Below are 22,853 nucleotides of genomic sequence, written 5' to 3'. Positions count from 1 at the left end.
GTGTGGCCACATCCTTCTCCCACCCCTTCCCCAGGCTTGCCTGCACAACCCCATTGAGGCATCGCACTGCTTGGAAACCTGCACACCAGAAAGCCACAGTGACAGCCTCCACTGCCCTAGAATTACAGACCACAGAGACACTGCACATCCCAAACAGATTTTTCAATGTCTTACATCAAGGTGGAAAACCAGTAGCATGGGCTACATATGGGCTAAAAGGCATCTGCCTCTGAGGACCTGGCATAGGCACGCCCTGGCATACAGGGGCAGAGGGTAGCCTCCCCTCAGAACGCCATGTCTGTGGGGACACTGTCCCCTTCCTCCCCTCGAAGTCTGCGGAGCGGGAAGATCGCACCCGCCTCCTCACGCGACTAGGGGCGGGAGCGGGGCCGGGCGGACTACAGCTCCCGAAGGGCTGCGGGAGCTGAAGGCCGGCGGCCTCGCTTCCTGCTCCGGCCCTGCGGCGCACCAGCTCCCGATGGAGGTGGCTGAGGATGAGCAGTTGGTGCGGTGCCCTGTGTGCCTGCGGGAGCTGCCTGGCGCGCACATTAACTCGCACCTAGACTCGTGCTTGCAGGGCGGGGAGGATGAGGTGGAGCCGGGCCCGTCGACAACCTGCAAGCGGCAGCGCTTCACCGCTGCCCCGTCGGGTAGCCAGGTAGAGGGGGAGCCGGAGGAGGCCGGCCAGGCCACCGGCTCGTCCTTCCTTCACAAGGGCCGTGGCGGCGGGCAGAGCCCCGGAGCCCCTAGCAGGAAGAGCTGGACGGGGCGGGAGGAGGCCGCCGCAGTGAAGCCGGAGGATGGAGGCTCGGCGGGTAGCGGGCCGGCGCCGCGCAGAACCCTGGCGCAGAAGCTGGAGGAGAAACCTCTGGCCGAGCGGCTGCGGCCGAGCGCGCTGGGGGATTACGTGGGGCAGGAGCGGGTGTTGGGAGCGCAGACCCTGCTGCGGAGCCTGCTGGAATCACATGAAATCCCCTCCCTCATCCTCTGGGGACCACCGGGCTGCGGCAAGGTGAGTGTCGCCGCCGGGCCCTGCTGCCGCTGCTTGCTCTGCCCGGGCAGGCGGCGACTGGCGACCAGCCACGGGTGCACCCCGCGCAGTGGGTTTGGATGCTTCGGCCCTTCTCTGTTCCATGTGGCGCTCGGGGCTGATGGACTTAAAAAGTGGGACCTGTTTATCTTCGAGCTCGCCTTTTTTTCTTTTTTTTTGCCCTCTGGCTTCTTGGTTTCTTTTGTAATGGCTTAACTGATGCCCACTAGGTTTCACTTAGATTACAAATTACACAACCTACCTCCTGAATGAAATAGAAGTGGCCCTCCCTCACTTGAGCCCCAGTCCCTATAGCTTGCACTTCGTTTGCACAGGCCCCTGTCGGTTTCAGATAACTGAGCTTTTGTAAACTCCAAAACCATTACATAAAACGCAGGCCGTGCTTAGGTAATTTAAAATCAGCATCAAACAGGATCTGTAAAACATTTAGGAAATTGGATGAGATAGGAGCAGGTTACTACAGCACAGTTTGCAAGAGCAAGTTTTGGTTTAGTCACACATTCTGGCCCCTGACAGAAGGCAGTAGTATGGAAGGGAGCTGGTGCTGTGGCCAGGCATGCAGTACCAGGCACACATTCATCTTTAAACATACACATTGAAACTGACGGGTCTTTGCAGGATCTAACTGATGTACTGTCTTGTTCTGCCTCTTTTAAGATGGCAGGAGCAGAATGGTGAACCCCAGAAGGCAGTGTAATTACAGCACAGCAATGAAGGGATCCACAGCTGTGGTGAAGGAAGGACCAAACAAATGCCTCAGGTGTGGTCAGGAGGGAGCACTCAAAGATCTTGCCTTCATATTGTCTTTTTTTCGCTGTGTTTCAGATTGGAGGTGACGGGGGAAGCTAAGCAAGCAAAATACATGGTTGTCTCTGCCAGTCTAATATGTGCACAGTGCTGAGTTTTTCATACTGTGTATATATATATATATGCTATATGTGAGAGCATGTGTGGGATATCTGGGAAGGGTAAGAGAATAACAAATTAATACAGCAGAAAAGTTGAGGACAGCAACACCTTGTACTTCTCTTACTTGAAGATAAAAAGAGACTATATATGGTATTTAATAATAATGACAGCTAATCACAGTTGATAAGGACCAGGTATGAAAATAATCGATAGATGAGTACTGTTAGCAATGATGCAGTGGGTTGTTTGGGCTGGATAACATACACCTGAAAAGAAACAGCTGGTGAACTTAAATAATTGTCACTTCCCTTAAAATAATAAGGTAATATTAGAAAGAAAGACATCAGAGGAAGTAAGGGCTATTCCTAAAAACTCTATGAAGGGCAGGTGGATTGAGAGAAGATAGATGGCCAGAAAGAGAAGTATAATCAAATTGTCTAATAAATTGGAATATAACTTACTGAATGAATAACAGGTACAGGGACCAGCTACTATATTTAGTCATATTCTTCTGCCTTTGCTTTCTTGTTACCTATGTCAACAGTGTGTGCTTGCTCTTTCTTAAAGACCTTTCTCCTTAGGAAAAAAATGCTGTGGTGGTAAAAAAATTGAATTTGGTGTTCTTTGGGTTGTGATCTGATTAACTCATTTTTTTGCTACGGAAATGCTTTTTCATGAGTTTGTGCCAGCTTATAATTGTGGTTTAGGTCTTCTTTAGGTCTTCTTTTGTGACTTTGGATAAGAAGTGATCTGTTTCATGCCTGGGATAACACAGGTTTCACTCTCGTGACCTGTCTTCCTCACCCATATGCCTTATGTAGAGTTATAATTAGTAAGCTCACTTCTCACAGAATTTAAATTCTGCTGCACATCAGTCATCTGATTTGCATCAAGACTGTGCCTTTTGTCCCATCAAGGAACACTTCCATAATTTATCAGTTACATTTTCTCTCTCCGAGTACTTAAGTGTTGGGTAACTCATTCATTCTGAGTTACTCCTTCTCAGCGAACAGTCTTGAAGCTACATGATTTCAGCTAGCTCTTGACAGACTCTCCATTCCTGTCTGAACCAGCAATTCCTGCTGCAAAAGTTGAATTTTCCCTTTCACCTGTACTTATCAGTATTTCTAGGATGATGCTGGAGTATAGTTTCATCTCAGGCCTTCTGTTCTGTAAATCATATTGTCTGTCTTGAGTTAATAGCTGAAAGTTCTTTTACTTGGGTGTTATTTGTTAAATTTCTGTCCTCACAGATTTAACATGCAAGGCAACATAGTTCCCCTAAAGATGGAAGAAGTCTGTGGTTGCCTGCCTGCCTCATTCACTTACTATCATGTATAAGGTGTCTAAGAAGGCATTTCCTGAGGAAGTAACCTGTGAGGATGAACAGATGAAAAGCCTATTTCTCTTCTGATGTGAAGATTCACAAAATGTAGTGCTTGAAAGTTGGAACATCTTGTGAAGGAGAAAGAAATATTCTCACCTCCTCAAGACCTATGACTAGACTGATAGTCAAAATCTACTTTCATTAAGTGCAGTCTTTTTTAATGGGAGAAATATTAAGAAATAATTGCATTTTGCATAGCTTCAAATGTAAAAAGCTCACATGTTAAGTTCCGCCCATCAAGAAAATAGTCTTGTATTACAGAGGAGGTGCTAAAATAGGAATATAAGTAAGTATGTTGGTCTAAATTCAGAAGTGCTGTATAAGATAGTCATAGACTCCTTAAGCCTCTTCACACTCTTGCTACCCATGGAATCGGGTTATTGCAGCCTATCTATGTCTTCTTCCATTTTTACAGCCAAGTGCCATGCTAACCAATCCTTCTTTTGAGAAAGGTAGAGCAGGGTTAAGTAAAAAAGATATAATAGCTGGAGATGGAATTAATTCTTTGGGCTAAATTTCAGATTAATTGATGTGGTACTCATCAGCCTGAACCTTTATAAGAAATAATAGTTCAGCAGATGTTTTCTAAAGAAGAGATTAATCTTGGGTGTTAAACTGCTATAAATGCAGGATTTCATGTTGTAGGTTAAGAGTATTTTTGGAGAATTTTTATCATGAAAACAATAAAGCAGAAGTATCCGAGTAAAAATATGTGTGCTTTGTACTGGTCTGCCCAAACTGATTTCATTCTCAGCTGCACTTCGATATTCAAGAAGCACAATCACAATTTTAAAGGCAAAATCAGGGTACTTCTGTTGTAGATTTATTTTCTTCTAAGTTTTCATCTGTATTGAATCTTCTTATTTTAAGGGAGCATGATCTTTACTTTTAATTTGTTATTCTGATTTCTTAGGAAGCCGAAGTGTTCTAAGTGAAAAGGTTTTGACTCTGCTTTTGTTTTTTACTTTTGTCACTATTAAGTGTTGAACACAAGAACATATTTTCTGCTTTCAAGAAGCTGACTAGACACAGGCCAGAAGAAACACTGCCTCAAAGAGATGCCATGGTTATTAGCTTAGGAACAGTTACCTTGTTCATCCTGACTATGCAGGTTTTTAAAAGCCTGTATGAATCCTAGTGTAATCTGAGTAAGCCATACTGTGATTTATGACGCCTTAATACAGGGATTTAGATTTTTGCTTGTCTGTTGTGGGACACCAATTTTAGTAAAGAGTTAGCAGAGGGGACACAGCGAAACTTGAGCACTGAATAATTTTGCTGACACAGATATGGTTTAAGACTTATAAACCTGAACATTCTGTATTTAAAGACTGTAAACATTCCCTTTTACATTTGCTGTTTATCAAGAAAAACATGTAGGCAGCAACCTACAAAAGATAAGTCAAAGAATATTCATGCATACTTTCCTGGGGTCTGCTCTGCAGTCTAGCACTAAGGTAAAATATGCCATGGTTGATATGAGTGTACAACATTAAAACACCCAGTAGATGGTCTGCAGTTGCTGTGAAGTCTCCACTGAGTTTATATTTTATTTCTAGGACACCTTTGTATTTCTTTTGTCTTTTATTGAAGACTTGCTATATGACACATTGAAACACAGGCAGCAAATCCAACTTTATATTTTTTTCTTGCATATTTATTATCAGCTGTTCCCTCCAGAGTTTTGCATTTTGCTGATTCAAGAGATAACCTAAATAGATATTTGATTACTTGAATATATTTCATCTGCTCTTACTCATATAGCTTGGGGCCTGATTTGAACTATTTGAAATAATGAGTTCCTCTCTGATTACCATGAGATTTTTAACTGAGAATGCATAATGTCTTTACAGTAGTATAGAGTGAAACTCCAGAACAACTCTGAAAAATGGGATTGTCTTTGCAGTTGCCTGGGAGCAGTCTTCGAATACAGTATCCTTGATTTTGTTTATGCCAATCTAAATCAAGAATACAGTAGCTCTGTGGGAGCAGAAAAGTGTGAGGACAGCTACAATTGTACTTACAAAGTAGTTAGAATAAAAAGAGGTAAATCTAGATGCAGCAAACAGAGGTACTGCTCCCTTTCAGTTAACGTTATGCAATGACCTTGCATCTGTTTATGCTTGGTTGAACTTAGATTCTGCAAGTGCAGTAAACCACATGCTGTTGCTGTTGTTCAGTGACACCTTATTCCTCCAGTAGTCTCCCAGTGGGCTATTTGGGGTGTGAGGAACCAAACAGGATGGGTAAGAATAGCATCTGCCCTTATATAAATGCCAACTGCTGCCACATTTGATTGTGTTTATCTCTATAGACAGTGTCCCTGGGCCTCATCCGTCATCTATCCTGACAGTTTCCTTTAGACACAGTGTGTCTCTGATGTAGTGTGGTAGCTTGAAGTCAGCTCAGCAGTGTTGGGTAAGACAGACTCCAGCTTTTTAAGCTGCGTCCTGAGAACTGCTCCCCTGACTGGCATCCAAGGATGATGGTGCTGTTGGAGCTCACTGAAGGCCATGAGATAGAGAGTGGCCTTTGCCAACTACTTGTCAGCCACAGTATGGCCCTAATGCCCTCAAAGGGAGGATTGAGGTTGAGAAGAGGCAACAACATGTAACTAAAGATACAGAAATCCTGGCCAGAATAAAGGAAGAGGGAAAAGCACAGGGAAAGTCATGGTCAGAGGGCAGCAGAAGAAAGCAGGATGCCAGTTCACAGCTCTGATAATGTAATTTAGGTGCTACAAGTCTTTAGATATAGCTAGCTTATTGGGCTTGTGTTTTGCACTAGGCTAACAGTTTTTATCAACCCTGCCACAAACGTAATTTACACTGTGGCTTGCTCTGGAACAAACCAGAAGAGCTGCTTGCTGGGGAAGCTTGATGCCAGCTATATTATCCTGCTCAGGACTAACCCATGTTGAGCTGCAGTCTATGTGCTAGTGCAGATCTGTGTCAGTTCTGGTTTGGTCACCTAAATGTAGCAGACCATACAACCTTCCAGACTTGTTGGGAGAAGCATGTATGTTGGAAGGGCCCACCCAGGTGCCAGGACAGCTTTTACGTCACTGTGTTCCTGTGAAGTGTGGCATGAACATCAACTCATGAAAAGGCTGTGAGAGGTGAAAAGGGTTGTGAGCTTGGACCAGAATGACTGTGAGCTGTCCTGTGCACTTTGCAGGAGCTCTCTGACATGACTGCTGAGCACAGTATAGATGCAAGCTAAGAGACCATGCATTTTCTGTGACTGATATCTACAATGGCAATTTTGCTAAATTTATTTAAGAATGAATAAGGCATGTCTTCATGAACAGGCAACCACAGATAGATCCCTAAACCTGGTCTACCTGATCTTCCACCAGAGTGAGGTAAGGACCTCAGTTTTCACAGTCAGCTTCTTACTGGAGTCTTTTTGACTGTGATCTGACCATATGCACTAATGTCTTCCCAATTTTTTCAGTTCCACTTTCTGAAGACAGCTGGGCAATACAGCTGTTTATTTCTGGAAGGGGCTTTGGTGAGCTGATGCAGTTTAATTGCCTGGTAAAGAGGTGCAAAAATGAAAAAAACACCTTACAGTTAATGTTAATCATTGAACATCAGAATCAGAAAGACAGGCTTAGTTTATACTTGCTTTTTACTGTTTTCTTCCAGGCATTCGTGTGAGGTTGCACTGACTAGTGGTAACACAGAGAATAGGGAAATATGTTACACTCAAAATGGCTTAATCAGGGGAACTTGTGGATATACAGAAAATTCTTGTCTCCTAGCACAAACATCCAACTAAACACAACAACAAATTGATCGATTTATCACTCTGACAGCAGGAGGTGCTTGGAGCCAAGCAGATTTTGTGAGTTACTGTGATTTCATCCACAACTGGTATCAAAGCCTGGAAGAGCTGGGAGCATAGTTGCTGGGAGTGGGCTGGTATTTTGTTTGGCAGGGTTTTACATATAATGGACAGTCTGCAGCCTTTGGGAAAGAATATTCTTATTCAGGCTGGTGTGAAGAAGTTTGCAGGATGGTGGAGGAGAGTATTGGTAGTTAAAGTGTTTGTGTAATGGATCTGAAAATAAGTGACTACAGGCTCAGTTCATTGGTGAGTAATGGTTCATGAGTTTCTTGGTGGATGTGTTTCCACATTTCAGAACACCCTTATTCCATATCAGATTTTCAGTTTTCTTATCCCTCAAATACAATGCCCCTGAATTTAGGGAGAGAAACTAGGGATTTAGCATGCAGGTTGCGGTTCTGTGCTAGTACTTTCCTGCTTAGGCTACCCTGCTTAAGTCTCCACTGGGTTATATGTTCCCTAGGTTGTAACCTGATAGTAACAAAAAGGGAGAAAACAGCATAGCATGTTACTGAATTTTGCTTAAAGTGGTAGGAGAAAAAACAGCATTAAAAAAAATGGAGTGTATGAAAAATAAAAAGCTTTCAGAGGACTAGGGAAAGTTCAGCCTGAATGGGATGGGCAGTTGACCGAGAAGTTTGCTGAGTGGGAGAGGTACATGCTGGTTGGGAGCTATACAGCAGTTTTCAAGTAGGTTTTTGGTCTAATAGTAATTTTCAAACAAACCTCTTAGCTTTTTTTTTCTTTTTTTTTTCCTAAATTAGGATTAGAAATACGGACTTCTGTGCATATGTTTAAAAACCATTCCTGGCTGCCTTTTTGAAACAGTAAATCCATCTGTGACCTGGCGAATGAGGGCCAGGATGCAGTATGAGCTACCAGTTCTGGCGGAGCTACAAGAATAGTCACTTGATTATTCACCACCACTTTTAGAGAAGTAAGAAGTACATTTTTCCTTTTTCATCCTCAGATTTGATGTATTGGGGGTTTCCATGCTTTCAGTAATTTTTAAGGCATGGGTGCATTCTGAATCAAGGCCCTTTTGTAAGGAAACACCAACTTTGGTTTTATTTTGATAGTTTAGTTTCAAAAATAATTTCACTTCTGATTTTCACTTTCCCAGATCTTCCTGATTTCTGTAGGCTTTGCTGCAAATGCTTTCCAACATGTCTTTCCAGTCATGTCTTCCTAGCAATATATGGAAGGGAAGTACTGGTGCTCTGAGCTCCAGGGGATGAAAGAGGATCTAACACAGGATGCGAGTCTTGTATTGGGATGTGAAGTGGCACCTGTTCTGAACACAATCAGGAAGCCCTTGCTAAAGCTAAAGGAAGAATAAATAGTGACACATCCTCCCCCTTAGCCTGCCTTTCCCCATCTTGGGCTGGGTGCCATTCCAGGGATGAGGAGATACATTAAAGAGACAGCAGTGTTGCAGACACCACTGGTAGCTATGTAGTAGGTGGTTGCTTCTGCAGCCTCCCTGCAAGAGGATCAGGTTAGCAGCACCTGCTGCTTTAACTGCAGTACTTGGAATATCTTCTGAAGTGGTTTGTCAGCACCTGTCCCTCTCCTCATCTGCTGAGGCTCTCCTGTCTTCAGTCTTCCAGGGCGGCTCCTTTAGAGTGAGCTTAGTGGCAAAATGTCCTGTTTTTCTCTAGCAGTACTTTCCAATGGAGATGTGCTCTGCTTGGGACATGCAGATATGCCTGCCTTTACTCAGGTTTTGAAGGAAAATTTAAAAATTACACCTGTGAAGTGTTCAGGTATAGTAAACCTGCCTGGGAGGCAGTATGCAAGGTTTCTTCTCTGCTTTGGTGGGCTTAGTGAAATTCTCTACAGATAAATATTTGCAAAAGTTATCTTTAAGGAAAGAAAACAAACACAGCTGCTCACTAAAACTTGCCAGTGGTTTAAGTTAGCTGCCTTTTACTTCCCTAGGCCAGCATTTGATTACTGTTGATACTTTAGAGAGTTATATTTTCTTAAGTGTACATATAATTTTTCAGTACTAACATTCTCATGCTTTTGTAAAGAATTGCTGTTTGATTCATTTCATTTTTATCTGCAGTGGAGATAGGAGAGGCTTTAGTTAACAACACTGTGGCTTTTGATTTCTTAAATGTGGTTGCACTGTAAACTCTTCTACAGGTGTCTCGGGGTAGTCCAGATCTTTATCTGTTAACACGTTATGTAGACATATTATGTAGACATACATGCAGAATATCTGCACAGTGAATTACAGTCAGCCTGTCTTCTGTGACAGAAATGTAGTTGGCAAAGATTTCTTCTTCCATGGTAAAGGAGACAGCTGTCATTGCTGGCCTTTTCAGTATTGAAACTGAATAGGTTTGGTACGTAAAACTGCAGGCATTAGAAATGCAGCAGTGGAATTGGCAGCTACCTCTAGCAGGAAGTTTTTAAGTCTTCTGTGTTCTAGAATGGTATGAACTAAAATACTTTATAAACTGTGAATGCTATCTCTTATGTCCAGAATATATAGCTTTGTTTTTCACATACTTCCTTCAGATGAGTACTTTCTGTGTCCAAAAAGATTTTTACAGAGCTTTGTCCTGTTGCTGTTTCAGACTACACTGGCACACATCATAGCCAACAGCAGCAGAAAGAACGGCACGTGGTTCGTGACACTGTCAGCCACCAGTGCCAGGACAACTGATATTCGAGATGTCATCAGCCAAGCTCAGAATGAAAAAAAACTCTTCAAAAGAAAAACCATCCTCTTTATTGATGAGATCCATCGTTTCAATAAATCTCAGCAGGTATTGTACTACACCGCTTTTTGAAAAAAGCCTTTGCCAACACTGCTGTAAAATTTTCTCCCTTTACCTTAATATGAAAGCTCACTTTGGGCTTTTGATTTTAATGTGAACTATTTTAGTAGATGAACTGGGGAGAAACATAAAAATTAAGTTCCATAAGTAACTCCCAGTCTGTGTTTAATTATAGTGATTCAAAGGTTTACATGAAAGGCTGAGCTACTCTTATAGTCGACTTATGTGCCAGGCTTTACATGAAGTTTTTCTGAAATTTTATTTCTGCAAAGTCATGTTAGTAATGTTTTCTGCACACCTCTTCATTTCAGCCTCCACTGTGGGGGTAGCACTTTGCATTACTTTTTAAAAAGGTCTGGAATGTGAATGTGCTGTTGTGGGTATGTGTTTTAATGTTGTTCCCTCTTCTCCGTGAGAAAAAAGGAGGCATGGCATGGTACTTCAGGATAACCCATTGCTGCAGCCGTCACTTCGGTGTTTATTTCCTTTTTCCTTTCCTAAGTTTTCTTTAGTCATACCATGGAAAGCTTGAATTCTGTATTAAAAGTTACAGTTATTGAGCTATACTGCAACATTCCTATACTTTTCTGAGCCATGCTGTAGGATTATGTAGGGAGCTGTAGCCCTAAAGGTGAAGTAGCCCTATTATTTGTTATATTTGATAAGACAATTTCACCATATCCTGTTTGTCAAGCAATAAACCAAAGTCACAAAAATAAACTAAAAATTTGCAGTTTTTTATGTGTTTTCTGGTAGAGTCATTCTCAGTACAAGTGTGAGTTATTAAGGTGAACAGCCTGTAATGTGCTGTGTGTATGAAATTAAATCATTTAGATAGCTGAGCTGATGAGCTGCCTTGTCAGTGAGGTTATTTGTCATACCAACAGGGAACCCAAAGACTCAAGACACAAAAAATGTAGCCTACTCACATGGTATGTTTCAGATTGTCATTGATGGAGATCAGCTTTTTCTGCTTCCCTCCCATCCTCAGGACACTTTCCTTCCTCACGTTGAGCGTGGGACGTTGACTCTGATAGGAGCGACCACTGAAAACCCTTCTTTCCAAGTCAACGCAGCTCTTCTGAGTCGATGCCGGGTGATTGTCCTGGAGAAGCTCTCAGTTGAAGCGATTGAGGCGATTCTGATGCGGGCTGTCAGGTCCTTAGGGGTCCAGATTTTGGGCCAGGGTGATCAGCACAGCAGCTCTGCGACTGGCAGCAGCAGTGAGAGCTCAGAGTGAGTACTTTATGGGCTGCAGGGTGTTAATGCACACAGCCTGAGGAATTGACTGCCTGCCAGGGAGAGAATGAAGCAGTTGGGGGTGGGAAGAGAAACCCTAGCCACTTCTGATAGTAAAGAAAAAAAACAGCAGCATATGGTAGGGGCAGGGGGTGACAGGAGAGAGAGAATTCAAAGCACTGGCTCTCTCCATCCAAAACATAATCTCACCGTCTGGATTAGGAGAGAGTTGTATACTTGGATATGTAGCTCCTGACTCACCCTCCTAGGATATTTAAATCTGTTCTGCTGCTGAGGAAGCCTCTAACTATTTATTTTTCATGTTCTAATTGGGTTACTTTTTGCTGCTGGTTGTAAAAGTGTCACATTGCTATTAAGTGGTGGATGGGGCATCCCCTTTTAATTTAATGTAGAAGTTCCTGACAAAAGTTTGTTGTTTCCTGAGAATGCTTTTTTTTTAATAAGATTAAGAAGGATTCTACTGTTCTTCAGCTGCAGAAGTCCTGTGGCATGTTTCATGGTATACCGTGAGGAGAGGGGGCTGTTGCTGTTGAGGTGTTAGACTGTTTTAAGGTAGACTTTGTTTTTCTCAGTTCCTTGCTGCCCAAACCAGATAAAGTCATGTTAAACATTTGGGAGAGTTCTAGAAAAAGCAAGGTCCAGATTTGTCTGTAAAGGATGTTATCGTCCTTCTGAAATGGCTAGCTGCCAAGTAAGAATAATGCTTGGTACTGTGCTATTTTCATGCAAGTTGTTACACTTCCTTGATGTTGTCGCTTGCCTGTACTCCTGGTAATTTAGTGTATTGACATGGTGGTAATTGGGTGGGTGCTCCATATGAAATAAGTGAGAGGGAATCAACTTTATCACAGAATGGAAGCCCTAAGAGTTGCTAACCTGAACGCTGAGGTCAGGGCAGGGAAGGAAAGCTATTCAGTTTATATTTTTAGGGTACACTGTCTCATGGTTTACTCATTTGTAGCTTTTACATACCGCATTAATGTGAATTTTAGAAGAGAGACCAGTACTGCGTGTCAGCCTTAATGTAATGGCACAGCTGTGGTTGTGGCTACACCCTAACTGAGGTTCGGAGACTTTCCTTTCTGTACAGGATTAGAGTACAAGGCATAGTTTCAGCTGCAGTTGTTTGGGTTTGGGTTTCGCTAGACTCTTAGTATCTTTAACCTTCCGTTAGCTATGGATGATTTAAACAGCCCAGTGTGGTGCTTCATCAAACTGAAAGAAATACAGCAGTTACACTGTCAGGCTGTCACAGTTTCAGAAATCTATCCATGGAGAGAGAGGGCCCCACTCCAATGGATAACATGGGAGACAACCATTTAAAAATAAAAATGTGGTTGTTCAGAATTTGGAGTGTTTGTTGCTGTTGTGTAAGTCTCTTTGCTGCCCATAATTCTGGTCTGTAGTTGATCTATATTGTTGCTGGTAAATTTGTCTTTTTATAAGCCATTCTGTCCCTTGCTGTGCTTCTGGTTTCGAACTCTTTATTAATTCCTTGCTTTACTGTACATACCATTTCTGTTCCTTCATTTCCCCTCCACCTACTACTCTGCAGGAGCAGCTGTGTCTTGCTTTTTACCTCTTTACCTCCCTGCCTCTATGAAGGGGTGCTTTCATTACATGCAGACAGGTAACAGTGTCCTGAGGAATGAAAGTCACCAATTACAGTTGAACTGGTTGTTCACTATGCTTACCTTTGTTCCAGAGTTAGAAAGTGGCATGTCCACTTTAAAAGTACTGCATAGATACAACCAAAATGCCCAAGAGATGTGTACATTGAATTTTGTGTTTCATTTAATGTATGAGTCTCCCACCCCAAACCATGGAAGTGTCATATGAAGTTGTGGATGTACTGCTTGGCTTCAGTTTATCACTGCAGTATCACATCACTTGTCTGATATGATGGCTGATCTAGATGAGATTTTGAAGAGGATAATTCTTTGTGGTCTCTTCTGTTACCTTGAGGAATAGGTGGGGGTGAATCTTCTATAGTCTCTACAGACATCTTCTGTGCTCGAAGAGAATGCAGCTATCACTGAGTGACTCAATAGGTTTCATCTTCGCTGCACTCCATGCACACACAACAGTTATCAAAAGGAAAGTGTATTCTACCCAAATCTCTTTCCTTACATGTTCTTGGTGGCTTTTTCTTATCCCAGTTTTCCACCATTGCCACAGGTCTCTGATAAGGTTAGGTCACCTGGCTTCTGTTTCATCCTGCTGTGGTCTTTTCTTGCTGGAAAGCTAAAATAGAACCAGCAGGTGATACCTGCTTTGTATGTTGTGTCTTTGTATGTCATCATGCTCCTAAAGCTTCTCTGACAGCTTTTTGCATTAGTCACTTGATTTTATTAGCATAAAATGCACTTTTTGTTGTATTTTCATCAACCTTACTGCCAGCAAATTGTGCTTTTTAAAGCCTGCAGCAGATTACGCTGAAAGGTGGGGGAATGTGAAAGGAAGAAACATACCTGTGAAGAAGTAAGGAAAAGTCAATGTTAAATACACTTTATATTGCTGAAACTTTGCTTGTGCTTTCTGAAGTTTTACATTCAGTAATAGCACAAACTGTACCAGCTGTACACTGATACACTACACTTGTACTGTGGCTGTGATGGAGGAAATAAAATTATTCTGTTCTTGGCTTTTTATTTTCATCATTCAAGTGCTGCCTTCAAGAGTGGGATATCTAATTCAAGTTGGACAGTAAACTGAATGGTGGATTAAAGTATTTGAAGTTAGATAGCACAGAAGGTGCACAACTAAGGGAAATGAAAGGATCCCTAGTTTCCTGTTGGCAAGCCCAAATATCATGCAGTTCACCTTGTTAGTAGCTGTATTACAAGTACTGACAGGTTTTGAATTCATTATTTTGTAAATCACAATGTTAAAGATGGGCTTCTTTTGGGTGTTGACTGTTCAGTACCTTTATGAAAATCATTCGGTTTTTGGAACATCTATCCAATTTCCTTGCAGGAAATAGAGTTGCTGAGATGAGAGGCAACATTCAAAAACAGTGCTGTAAGGTAGTGAACCATGTGTATCATACTGCAGTATTTCAGATGTAGAACTGTATTTACCTGTAGAAGTGTTGCAGTCTGTTGAGTGAATGTGTGAGAATAATTGTACTGAGAAAGTAAAAAAGTACTGATTTATATGTGAAAAAGAAACAATGGGTACTTTATCTCATGTTCTGCTCTTTATTCTTAAATCTCTCATTATACAGGTTCTCCTTGCTTGGACTTCCTTCTATTTACTCTCTGATATTGCTCACACTTTCTTGTCACTGGTTCAAATACTGCAGTGTTATACAGGTTTTCTGGGTACTTCATCATAGATTTCATGTTGGTTCTTGGCACATAACGCTCTTGAGGGTTTGGAGATAAGAAGGAACTGGTAGAAAGATTTATTATCCTGTAGTAGTTGTTTTCCATTCCTTAAGCTCAAGCGAGTGATGGATCACATGGCATCCCATGTGCCTTGTTTATGTTTTTGTCTCCAAGTATCACCAGTTACAAGTACCAACATTGAACACTGGCATCCAGTGGGTGTTCAGTGTTAATTTTGGAGAGTCCTAGATTGAAACTGAGGAGACAGGAATACAACTCAACTTTCTTGCCCTGCTTCTAATTGTCAAATAAATGGTAAAAGTGCTTCAAGGCCTCAGCACAGTACCTGACTTTTAGTGCTCTCAACTCTTCCCCTTCACTTGCTGAGTGCAGTTGTGGGTATCAGTGTATGGAAGCCTCAAGGACATGGTGTTCTGGAAAAAGCAAACAAAGGGCATATTCCTTGCAGATGAAGCCTTCACTCTGTCCTGCTGTATCCAGACTGTTTGGTCTGTGTGCAGCATTATTTGGTTTTGTTCCCTGCTTATGGAGGTATTAGTAGCAGGATGTCTGTGTGTAGTGCCTGCCAGGTTTTTAAAAATAGCCTTTGCTTTCTTTGTTGTCTTCTTTCATTGCATATAGAGAAATCCTGTGCCTATCTGTAGTGCAGAGGTGTGAATGTTGCTCCGTGATTTTCAAGGAATGTAATAACAGTGTATGGTTATTTTGTTGCAGACTCCCAGTGTACATAGAGGAGAAGGCTCTAAAAACCCTACCCTACCTGTGCGACGGTGATGCAAGGACTGGACTGAATGGACTCCAGTTAGCAGTTCAGGCCAGATTAGCAATGGGGAAGACCACTCCTCTGAATATTCCCAAAGGTGGTTCTACAGATGGCATTCTGATAACAGAAGAGGATGTAAAGGAAGGGCTACAGCAATCTCACATCCTGTATGACCGAGCAGGTGAGTACCTGATACAGTTTCTGATGTGCAGCGTTCTCAAGAACTGATAATCTCTGTAATTCCTGTTTCTTCTCCCCCTTTCATACTAGCTCCTCTAATGAAATAGTGATTGTACTGAAATTTGGACTAGAAATTACTTTTTCCTTTATGGTGTGGCAGGCTTACCCAGAAATTCCTTCTGAACAGGGTTTCCCCTTGCTATTTAGGAAATGTGAGTTGGCTGAAAGACCTTTTCTGCCCAGCAAATGATTGCATGTGAAATTATTTGTTCTTCAGGGTTATTAGAATATTATCTTCAAGGGTTGCAGTGCAAAGAATAAGAAGTACTTGGATGAGGTGATTTGTTCTTGGAGGGCTGGAAATCTTCCATTGTACTTTGAAAGTCTCGGAAGTGCTTACATTTCCAACAGTGCTATGTGAAAACCTGAGCAGTTTGTTTTTAGAGTTGCTTTTTAAGGTAGTGAATTTTCTGACTTGCTTAAGGCAGGTTACATAAATGTAGCTGCATTTAAAGCTTCCTAATGTGATAACCACTCCTGCTAAATAGTGACTCAGCAATGTTAGGCATCAAAATAGTTGGCCACTATGTCATTTTGTGTGAGAGTGTTAAAAATTGGAGAGTGAATTTTAGAGAGTACATGAATCCACTTGAATGCATATGCTAATTCTTCAACAATACATGAATCACCATCAGTGTAGTATCAAATGATTATGCCAAGCACTATTTGGAGAACTGATTGACTTCTGTTCTGCCACTGTATCTGATATGCTTTATTAACTGTCACTACTCAAAATCCATGCTAAGACATTTCTCAAGGTTGGTTGTAACACATATGTCTTTGCAGCCCTCTTGCAACAAAGAGGAAATGATGGCTCATTTTCAGGAAAGTCAGCTGGGCAGATACTGGTATGATGGCAGCTGAGAAGCTGAGAGTAGGCAGGGGGAGGGAGAAGAAGAATTTTATGGGGTCTGTGGCAGGAAGAATTCTGATTAGGAGGAAGTGGAAAATCTGACCAGTTTATTGGTGCGAGTCCCATCATGCACATGTCCCTTGTGAGCTTGCTGTCGCCTTGTGGCCGCTGTTAACACAGAATTCTTGGCTGTGTCTGTTGCTTCCAGTCCTCCTACCACTCTTTGCTCTGCTAGAGACGGGACAGAGTGTCTCTTTCTGAGGCTTATAGCAAGTGTAGGTAGTATGTGTGAGTTCTTTCTCCATAACAGAAATCCTTCAAGTTCTGTGTAGTATGTTTTGGGTTTGGGTTTTTTTGTCAGAGTTTTTCAGAGAGGGGTGAGAGCAGTGACAGTTCTGTTTTTCTTGATTGTCTTGAATGCCAGAGAGCCTGCCACAGATATTGGCACATTAACAGGTTGCCCCGGTACATGCCTTTACAAAATTTCTCACTTCCCTGGAGTAGGCATGTCTTGAATGACAGATTTTTGTCGATACCAGGGATAGCTGTTTGTCATTTTATGTACAGAGGTCTTCTGGATAGAGGCTACTGTATAAATAAAGATATCTTTGTATTGTGTTTTAGCTACTACTTTTTGAATCATCATTGTGGTGGTGGAGTTTACAGTCCTCTAATATAAAATGTTTCAACATGAAAAAACAGGAACGTGACGCTGTCTAATCGTGATAGGAGCAGCATACATTTGAATGTAGTGTGTTCACGTAGAAAGCACCAAATAATTGCTTAGTGTTTAATCAGGAGTGTGTAAATATGGAATTTTGATTTTTATATAATTATTTTTTGAAACAGTCTTTAAAAGTTGCCAGGTAAGCGTAGCTGGGCATTCTTTTATGTACTTCACCAAGTAGTCTGGGAAGGAAATGATTTGTAATCCAGTCAATAGGCTGTTGTTCTGATCTGCGTGTAAACACCTAAAGACAAGATCCTTCTGCAGATAATCTATGCATTTTAGCTGAAAGGACAAAGAAACAGCTCTAGTCAAATTTCACTGCCAGCAATGGCCTACAGCCCTCGCAGTGTGAGAGGAAACAAACTCTTCATATTTTAGCTTTTAATTGCAATTTTAAAAAATTTAAATTTTGGAGAAGGTTAAAGTTTATATTAAAGTTTAACTGCAAATGGACAACAAATAGGCTTTTAAGATAGAGCTGTGTTGTCTCTTCTTCCTCTTATGTATAAAATTAGATAACACTGATTTTATCGAAAATACCAAAGATAAATATCAAAATAACTGTAGGATTTTGTCCTGCTGGCTGTGCAGTAACATAACTTCAGTTATGGTAAGCATATCTTACCACTTATGGTAAAGACTGGGAATATGTTAAGGTGAGGTCAGTTTGTTCTGTAATTTGGAACATGTTTGTTGCTTCCACTTCTATGGAGGAGGAAAGGGAAGGTGTCTCATACCATTATATTTTTTGCCAGCTTTATTGTTTTCTGCAAAAGTCTTTTTATCCATGTCATCGCTTTAGTCTTTCTTCCAAGGCTTTCTTCTGTCTTTTGTCGATAAGCAGTTGATGTTTACTTTTGGCTAAGACAGAAACAATGAAATGGGGATGTGATTTTACTTTTGCCCACTACCTGATAAATACGGATTGCTTAAGGAGTCCAGATATTAATTATGGTCAGTGAATGAGGCCTTTTCCCCATCTTCTACCAGTAAGACTTTAGAGAAATCAGTATCTTAAATTAACTGGAGAACCCTTTGTGAGTGTGTAAAGCAATTTAGAGGGATAAATCAACAAAATTTATGCATTACACACAAGAAAATCCTGTCCTCCACAAAGCCTCTTGTGTACTGTCTTGTTTCTCTTCAGAAAGGTATTTGCCTCTGTGGAAGCTGCATAGAGTAAATGTATTTTGAGTCCAAAAATTCATTAGAGTTTTAATTTCAAGAGGCATCTGGGATGCAGAACAGCAGTTATAGATAAGCTTGCATGTGTCTGTCTCTCCACTGAATCAATAAGGCCAAAATCTGTGTTGGCTAACCAGCCTGAGAAACAGAGCTAGTAAGTAAAGGTCTCTAAAAAGTTCTACTTTTTTTTCACTGCTTCTGGTATCTCACATAGAATATAAGTAATAGTTTACATTTATTTTTTTTAAAAATCATAAAACATCTTTGTCCAATGCATGTAACTGTTTTGTCTTTAATCAAAATTGCATTTAAGGTAAAATTGCAGTTTTGTTGAAGTCCTACTCAACAAAAGTATTTTGTTGTGTAAATATTGTCATTATGTTGATGACTTGGTCACCAACGTTAGGTTTGTGAGAAAAGGAGATAAAGGGAGAAAGCTGTCCCCTTCTGCAGCTTACATACTCTGAAGTCCCCTGCAGATTTATCTCTAGACCCAACCTATCTGCTGGATTTCCTTAGCCTCTTCAGCTGGTTTCCCCAAATATGACACTTTACAGTAGCCCAGACAGCATATAAAAGCACTCCAGAAAAAAAAACTCTAGGTGAGTGCAATCTCTGGAGATATTTAAAGGCCATCTTCCCTACTTTTAAGAGACCAGGAGACGCCTCTTCCAAGAGGATGATGTGAGTTCAGCTGCTTGGGTTTATTGGTACTAACTCAAGTGTTATGACGGAGCACAGACATGCTGTTTGTGTTGGCACGAGTAATGACTGCATACCACACGGCTCTTTGTGTGGAGTCCTAGCAAAAATAGCTGTCTGCCAGCCTGCATACACCAGCAGCGCATGTGTTGAATTCCCAACAGAACCACACTGCAGCGTGAACGTGATGCAGCAAGATGGACCCAGTTTCTGACCTGAGAAGCGGAGGTCTTGCTGGCTGTCAAAGGAGCAGTTGCAGTGGTATCTGGGCTTTGGTTTTCAAACTCATGCATGCAGCCTTTTATTCTGCAGGGTTTACAAGTGACAGTGATGTGTTCTCTTTCTTCCCTCAGGCTGTAAATCCTTTTAGCCATAGGAAGAAGAGAAATATTAACAGATGGCTGTGCATGCAGCCAGTTGCCTTTATAAGACATGCTTAGCTGTGAGCCAAGGAATGCCAGGCACTTTAAAAAATAAAAAAGGCAGCATATGTGGAAAGTTTAATAATATTGCAGCAAAATACTCTTAGGAGTTTGATTAAGAGAAATGCATAAGAATCAAAACCAGCTGAAGAGAGAAAAATTACAAGCAGGAAGGGTCTCGTTCAGTATTTGTAATGTTGACAACCTGTTGACTGTAGCCCTGAAAGATCTGTGGAATGGCTTTGTTTCTCCTTGGAGTCCCTATCAGATTTTACATTAAAAAAAATAAATATATATATATATATATTCCTTGTAATCTGTTCAGTCTTTCCACTCCTTATTAGCAGTCTGGCATTTCAGGTTTTGTTTGTTTCAGCTGCTTACAGTTTCCAGGACCCTTCTTGGGGAGAGGTGCCTACAACTGAACTTGATGTTTCTTAGGGGTTTGCCAGGGCTGTGTGCTGCAGTGCTGTTCCTTCAAATTGTGTAATGTGCCACCATTGTATATCCACAGCAACATTTCATGTTTTCCCTTTATAATACAGCAAACTCATGTTTGATTTACTACACTCCTTACTTTTGAGTTTTAGTTGATGTGAAATTAGTTTTTCTGAAATACCACTGCTGTATAGTACTGAATTTCTGTGATTCTTCTGTTGTCTTCTTAGAGCTGTGTGCCATGTCCAAAAGCAACAGTCAGTGGTTTGTATGTGCTCGTACTTTACTCTGTCAGTTAGGAAATGTTTATACAGTCATCTTCCTAACTGCTTAAAATACCTGTATTTTTTCTTTTGGAGAAAGGGTATCAGGATACTAAAATGAAATTGTTTTCCTTGCAGTGTTTAAGAAAAACACCCTCCTTTTCATCTGCAGTTGCTTTATTATGCTTATGTGGTTAGTGAAATGATCTGTATGGCAAAGCATGAAGGTGTTGAAAACATTAAATGAACACCATAATCATGTATGCCCAAAAACAATTTGAAAAAGGAGGTTATGTTTTCCTGTTGTGATCCAGTAAAATACATTCTGTTCCCTTGAATGCCTTTCACTTAATTTTCTCCTAATGGTTTTCTGCATCTCTTCTCTCCCATTCTAAACAGGAGAAGAACAGTACAATTGCATCTCTGCCCTGCATCATTCTCTGAGAGGCTCAGATGAAAATGCTTCCCTTTACTGGCTTGGTCGAATGCTTGAAGGTGGTGAGGATCCACTCTATGTGGCAAGGAGGCTGGTGAGGTTTGCAAGTGAAGATATAGGTCAGTTTTCACAGTATTTCATGTTGGAATATTATGTTGAGTGAAGATCTCTCTGGCTTCTGGTTTTCAAAAACTGGCTTTTGAAAATAGTATCTAACAAAAACATTGTATGTTCAGAGACCTACCTACGTGTGAAAAAAATATTTTTGAGGTCAGGTTTTGGCAATGTATTAATATGGTTTCTTCTAAGCTCTGGTATTTATTATTCTGGTCACCAGTAAACTTGTGTCATAGGGTATGTGTACTTCAGGGATATCTGGGGTTTTTTTTAATGGCTCTGGAGGGTGAATGCCTACCCTGAATTGCAAATCTCAGATTTGATAACTGGCTCCATAGTTGTAAAGGCATCTTGACACCAACTTACCCAAAATAAGACATGCAGCAACACTTTTAGCATGTATGTCATGAGTGAAGAGTTATGAGGTCTAGGGAAGTTGCATCTAGTTGTGTAATAAAATATAGCGATATTTCCCCATTTCTTTCTCAGTTCCAAAAAGTGAATCACACACGGGCAGCTACTGCTCAGGCTGCCACCATGTGGCGACAGATTCAGTCTGCAAATCATACCCATGACTTAGACCTTTCTTTTTTGGAGGAGGAGGGAGAGGGTGGAAAGAAAAAGGAAGGCTGTGGATGGAGTGAGTATATCTTATGTACTACAAAGTATTGTAGAGAAGTTCCAACATCTGAGAAACAAACTTCGAAATGTGCATCTTACAGAAGTTAAAAAAAGGAGAGAGTTTTAAACTGACTTTAAGGCACTTTTGTCTGAATCATTTTTGTAGGGCTGGCAGATCCTCTGGCTTTAACACAAGCAGTTGCTGCTTATCAAGGTTGTCACTTTATTGGAATGCCAGAATGTGAGGTAAAGGCTTCATTAATTCACTGATTTAAAAGTACTGCAAACTGTAAAACTTATATGTAATTATAGAAAGAAATAGAGATTATAAGGACAAGGTGAATTTAATTGCCAGATCATTCAGCATGCCCCTTTTTTGCTGAGAATGTTGTAGCTCTTAAAATAGATGTTCTAGTTTGAAATAAAATTCACTGCATATTTCTTGTTAAAATGTTAACTAATGTCATTTTGCTCTGTCCATTTTTTTCTTTGTTATAAATAAAATAATCTGATATTCTAAAGTTGCTGTTATTTTCCAGTAGTGAAAATCATTAAGGGCTGTATTATTAAATAATAATAATCAAACTACAGTAGCAGGCAGAGATCAATTTAAACACATAATCCCTGTCATGCTACACAAACAACCTAAATAACAAATCTATTCCCAAGCAGCTTAAGAAAAGACACTTAACAATTTACCTTTTCTTGTTTCCAGGTGATTCTAGCACAGTGTGTAGTGTACTTTGCCAGAGCACCCAAGTCTATAGAGGTGTACAGGGCATATAACAAAGTCAAAGAATGTCTGAGAATGCACACGGGACCTCTGCCACCTGTTCCACTGCACCTGAGAAATGCCCCAACAACGCTCATGGAGAATTTGGGCAAAGGCTGTAAATACAACCCCGCATACAAGGAACCTGTAGAGCAAGACTTTCTACCAGAGGAGTTAAAAGGAACAGACTTCTTCAAGGAATGAAGAACATGACCATCTTGCTCAGAATGGGTTTTGATTATATGACTCATACCTCTGTATCGGGATGGAAATTCCCCTTACAGTCTCAGCCATGTATTATTGTGGTTGAAAGTATTAAGCCACTAAGCCTTTCAGATACTTTCTTATCCTTCTGGTTTTACTGCTGTTATTCTTTAGGTGTTTTGTAAAGAATTGCAGTTAGGCAACAGAGAGTACAAAAAAAGCTTTATCAGTACAGTGCTGTCTCCCTCTTATTCAAAGAAAATGGAGAAAAAGAAAGGCTTGTGGCTTTGGCTCTTGCTGTTAGATGAGAGGGGTATCATTGTGCTGCTTTTTAAAGTCAGTATCTGCTTCAGATTTTGTGAATGTTTATTTTCTGGAAAAGTAGTGAATTGTATCCCCTCTGCTAAGATACAGCAAACAAAATATAATTACAGTGTAATTCTTGTTCTTGTGATGTTCCAGAGATAAGTTTTGTACAAAATTGATTAAACCAGTAAAGTTGTTAA

The 22,853-nt window shown here is 40.9% G+C and overlaps 1 protein-coding gene across 1 annotated transcript; it reads left to right on the top strand.

Moving 5' to 3' along the window:
• The first annotated feature begins 438 nt into the window (after positions 1–438).
• WRNIP1 (WRN helicase interacting protein 1) lies at positions 439–22,853 on the top strand. Its single transcript, XM_005149992.4, has 7 exons — positions 439–1,012; positions 9,788–9,979; positions 10,983–11,227; positions 15,316–15,545; positions 20,597–20,752; positions 21,538–21,617; positions 22,087–22,853. The coding sequence occupies exons 1-7, from the start codon at positions 479–481 to the stop codon at positions 22,345–22,347; spliced, it is 1,698 nt and encodes a 565-aa protein (XP_005150049.3). The 5' UTR covers positions 439–478; the 3' UTR covers positions 22,348–22,853.

Source organism: Melopsittacus undulatus, chromosome 1, assembly GCF_012275295.1.
Source record: "Melopsittacus undulatus isolate bMelUnd1 chromosome 1, bMelUnd1.mat.Z, whole genome shotgun sequence".
In the NCBI taxonomy this organism is placed as follows: domain Eukaryota; kingdom Metazoa; phylum Chordata; class Aves; order Psittaciformes; family Psittaculidae; genus Melopsittacus; species Melopsittacus undulatus.
This window is presented reverse-complemented; position numbering and strand designations above follow the sequence as displayed.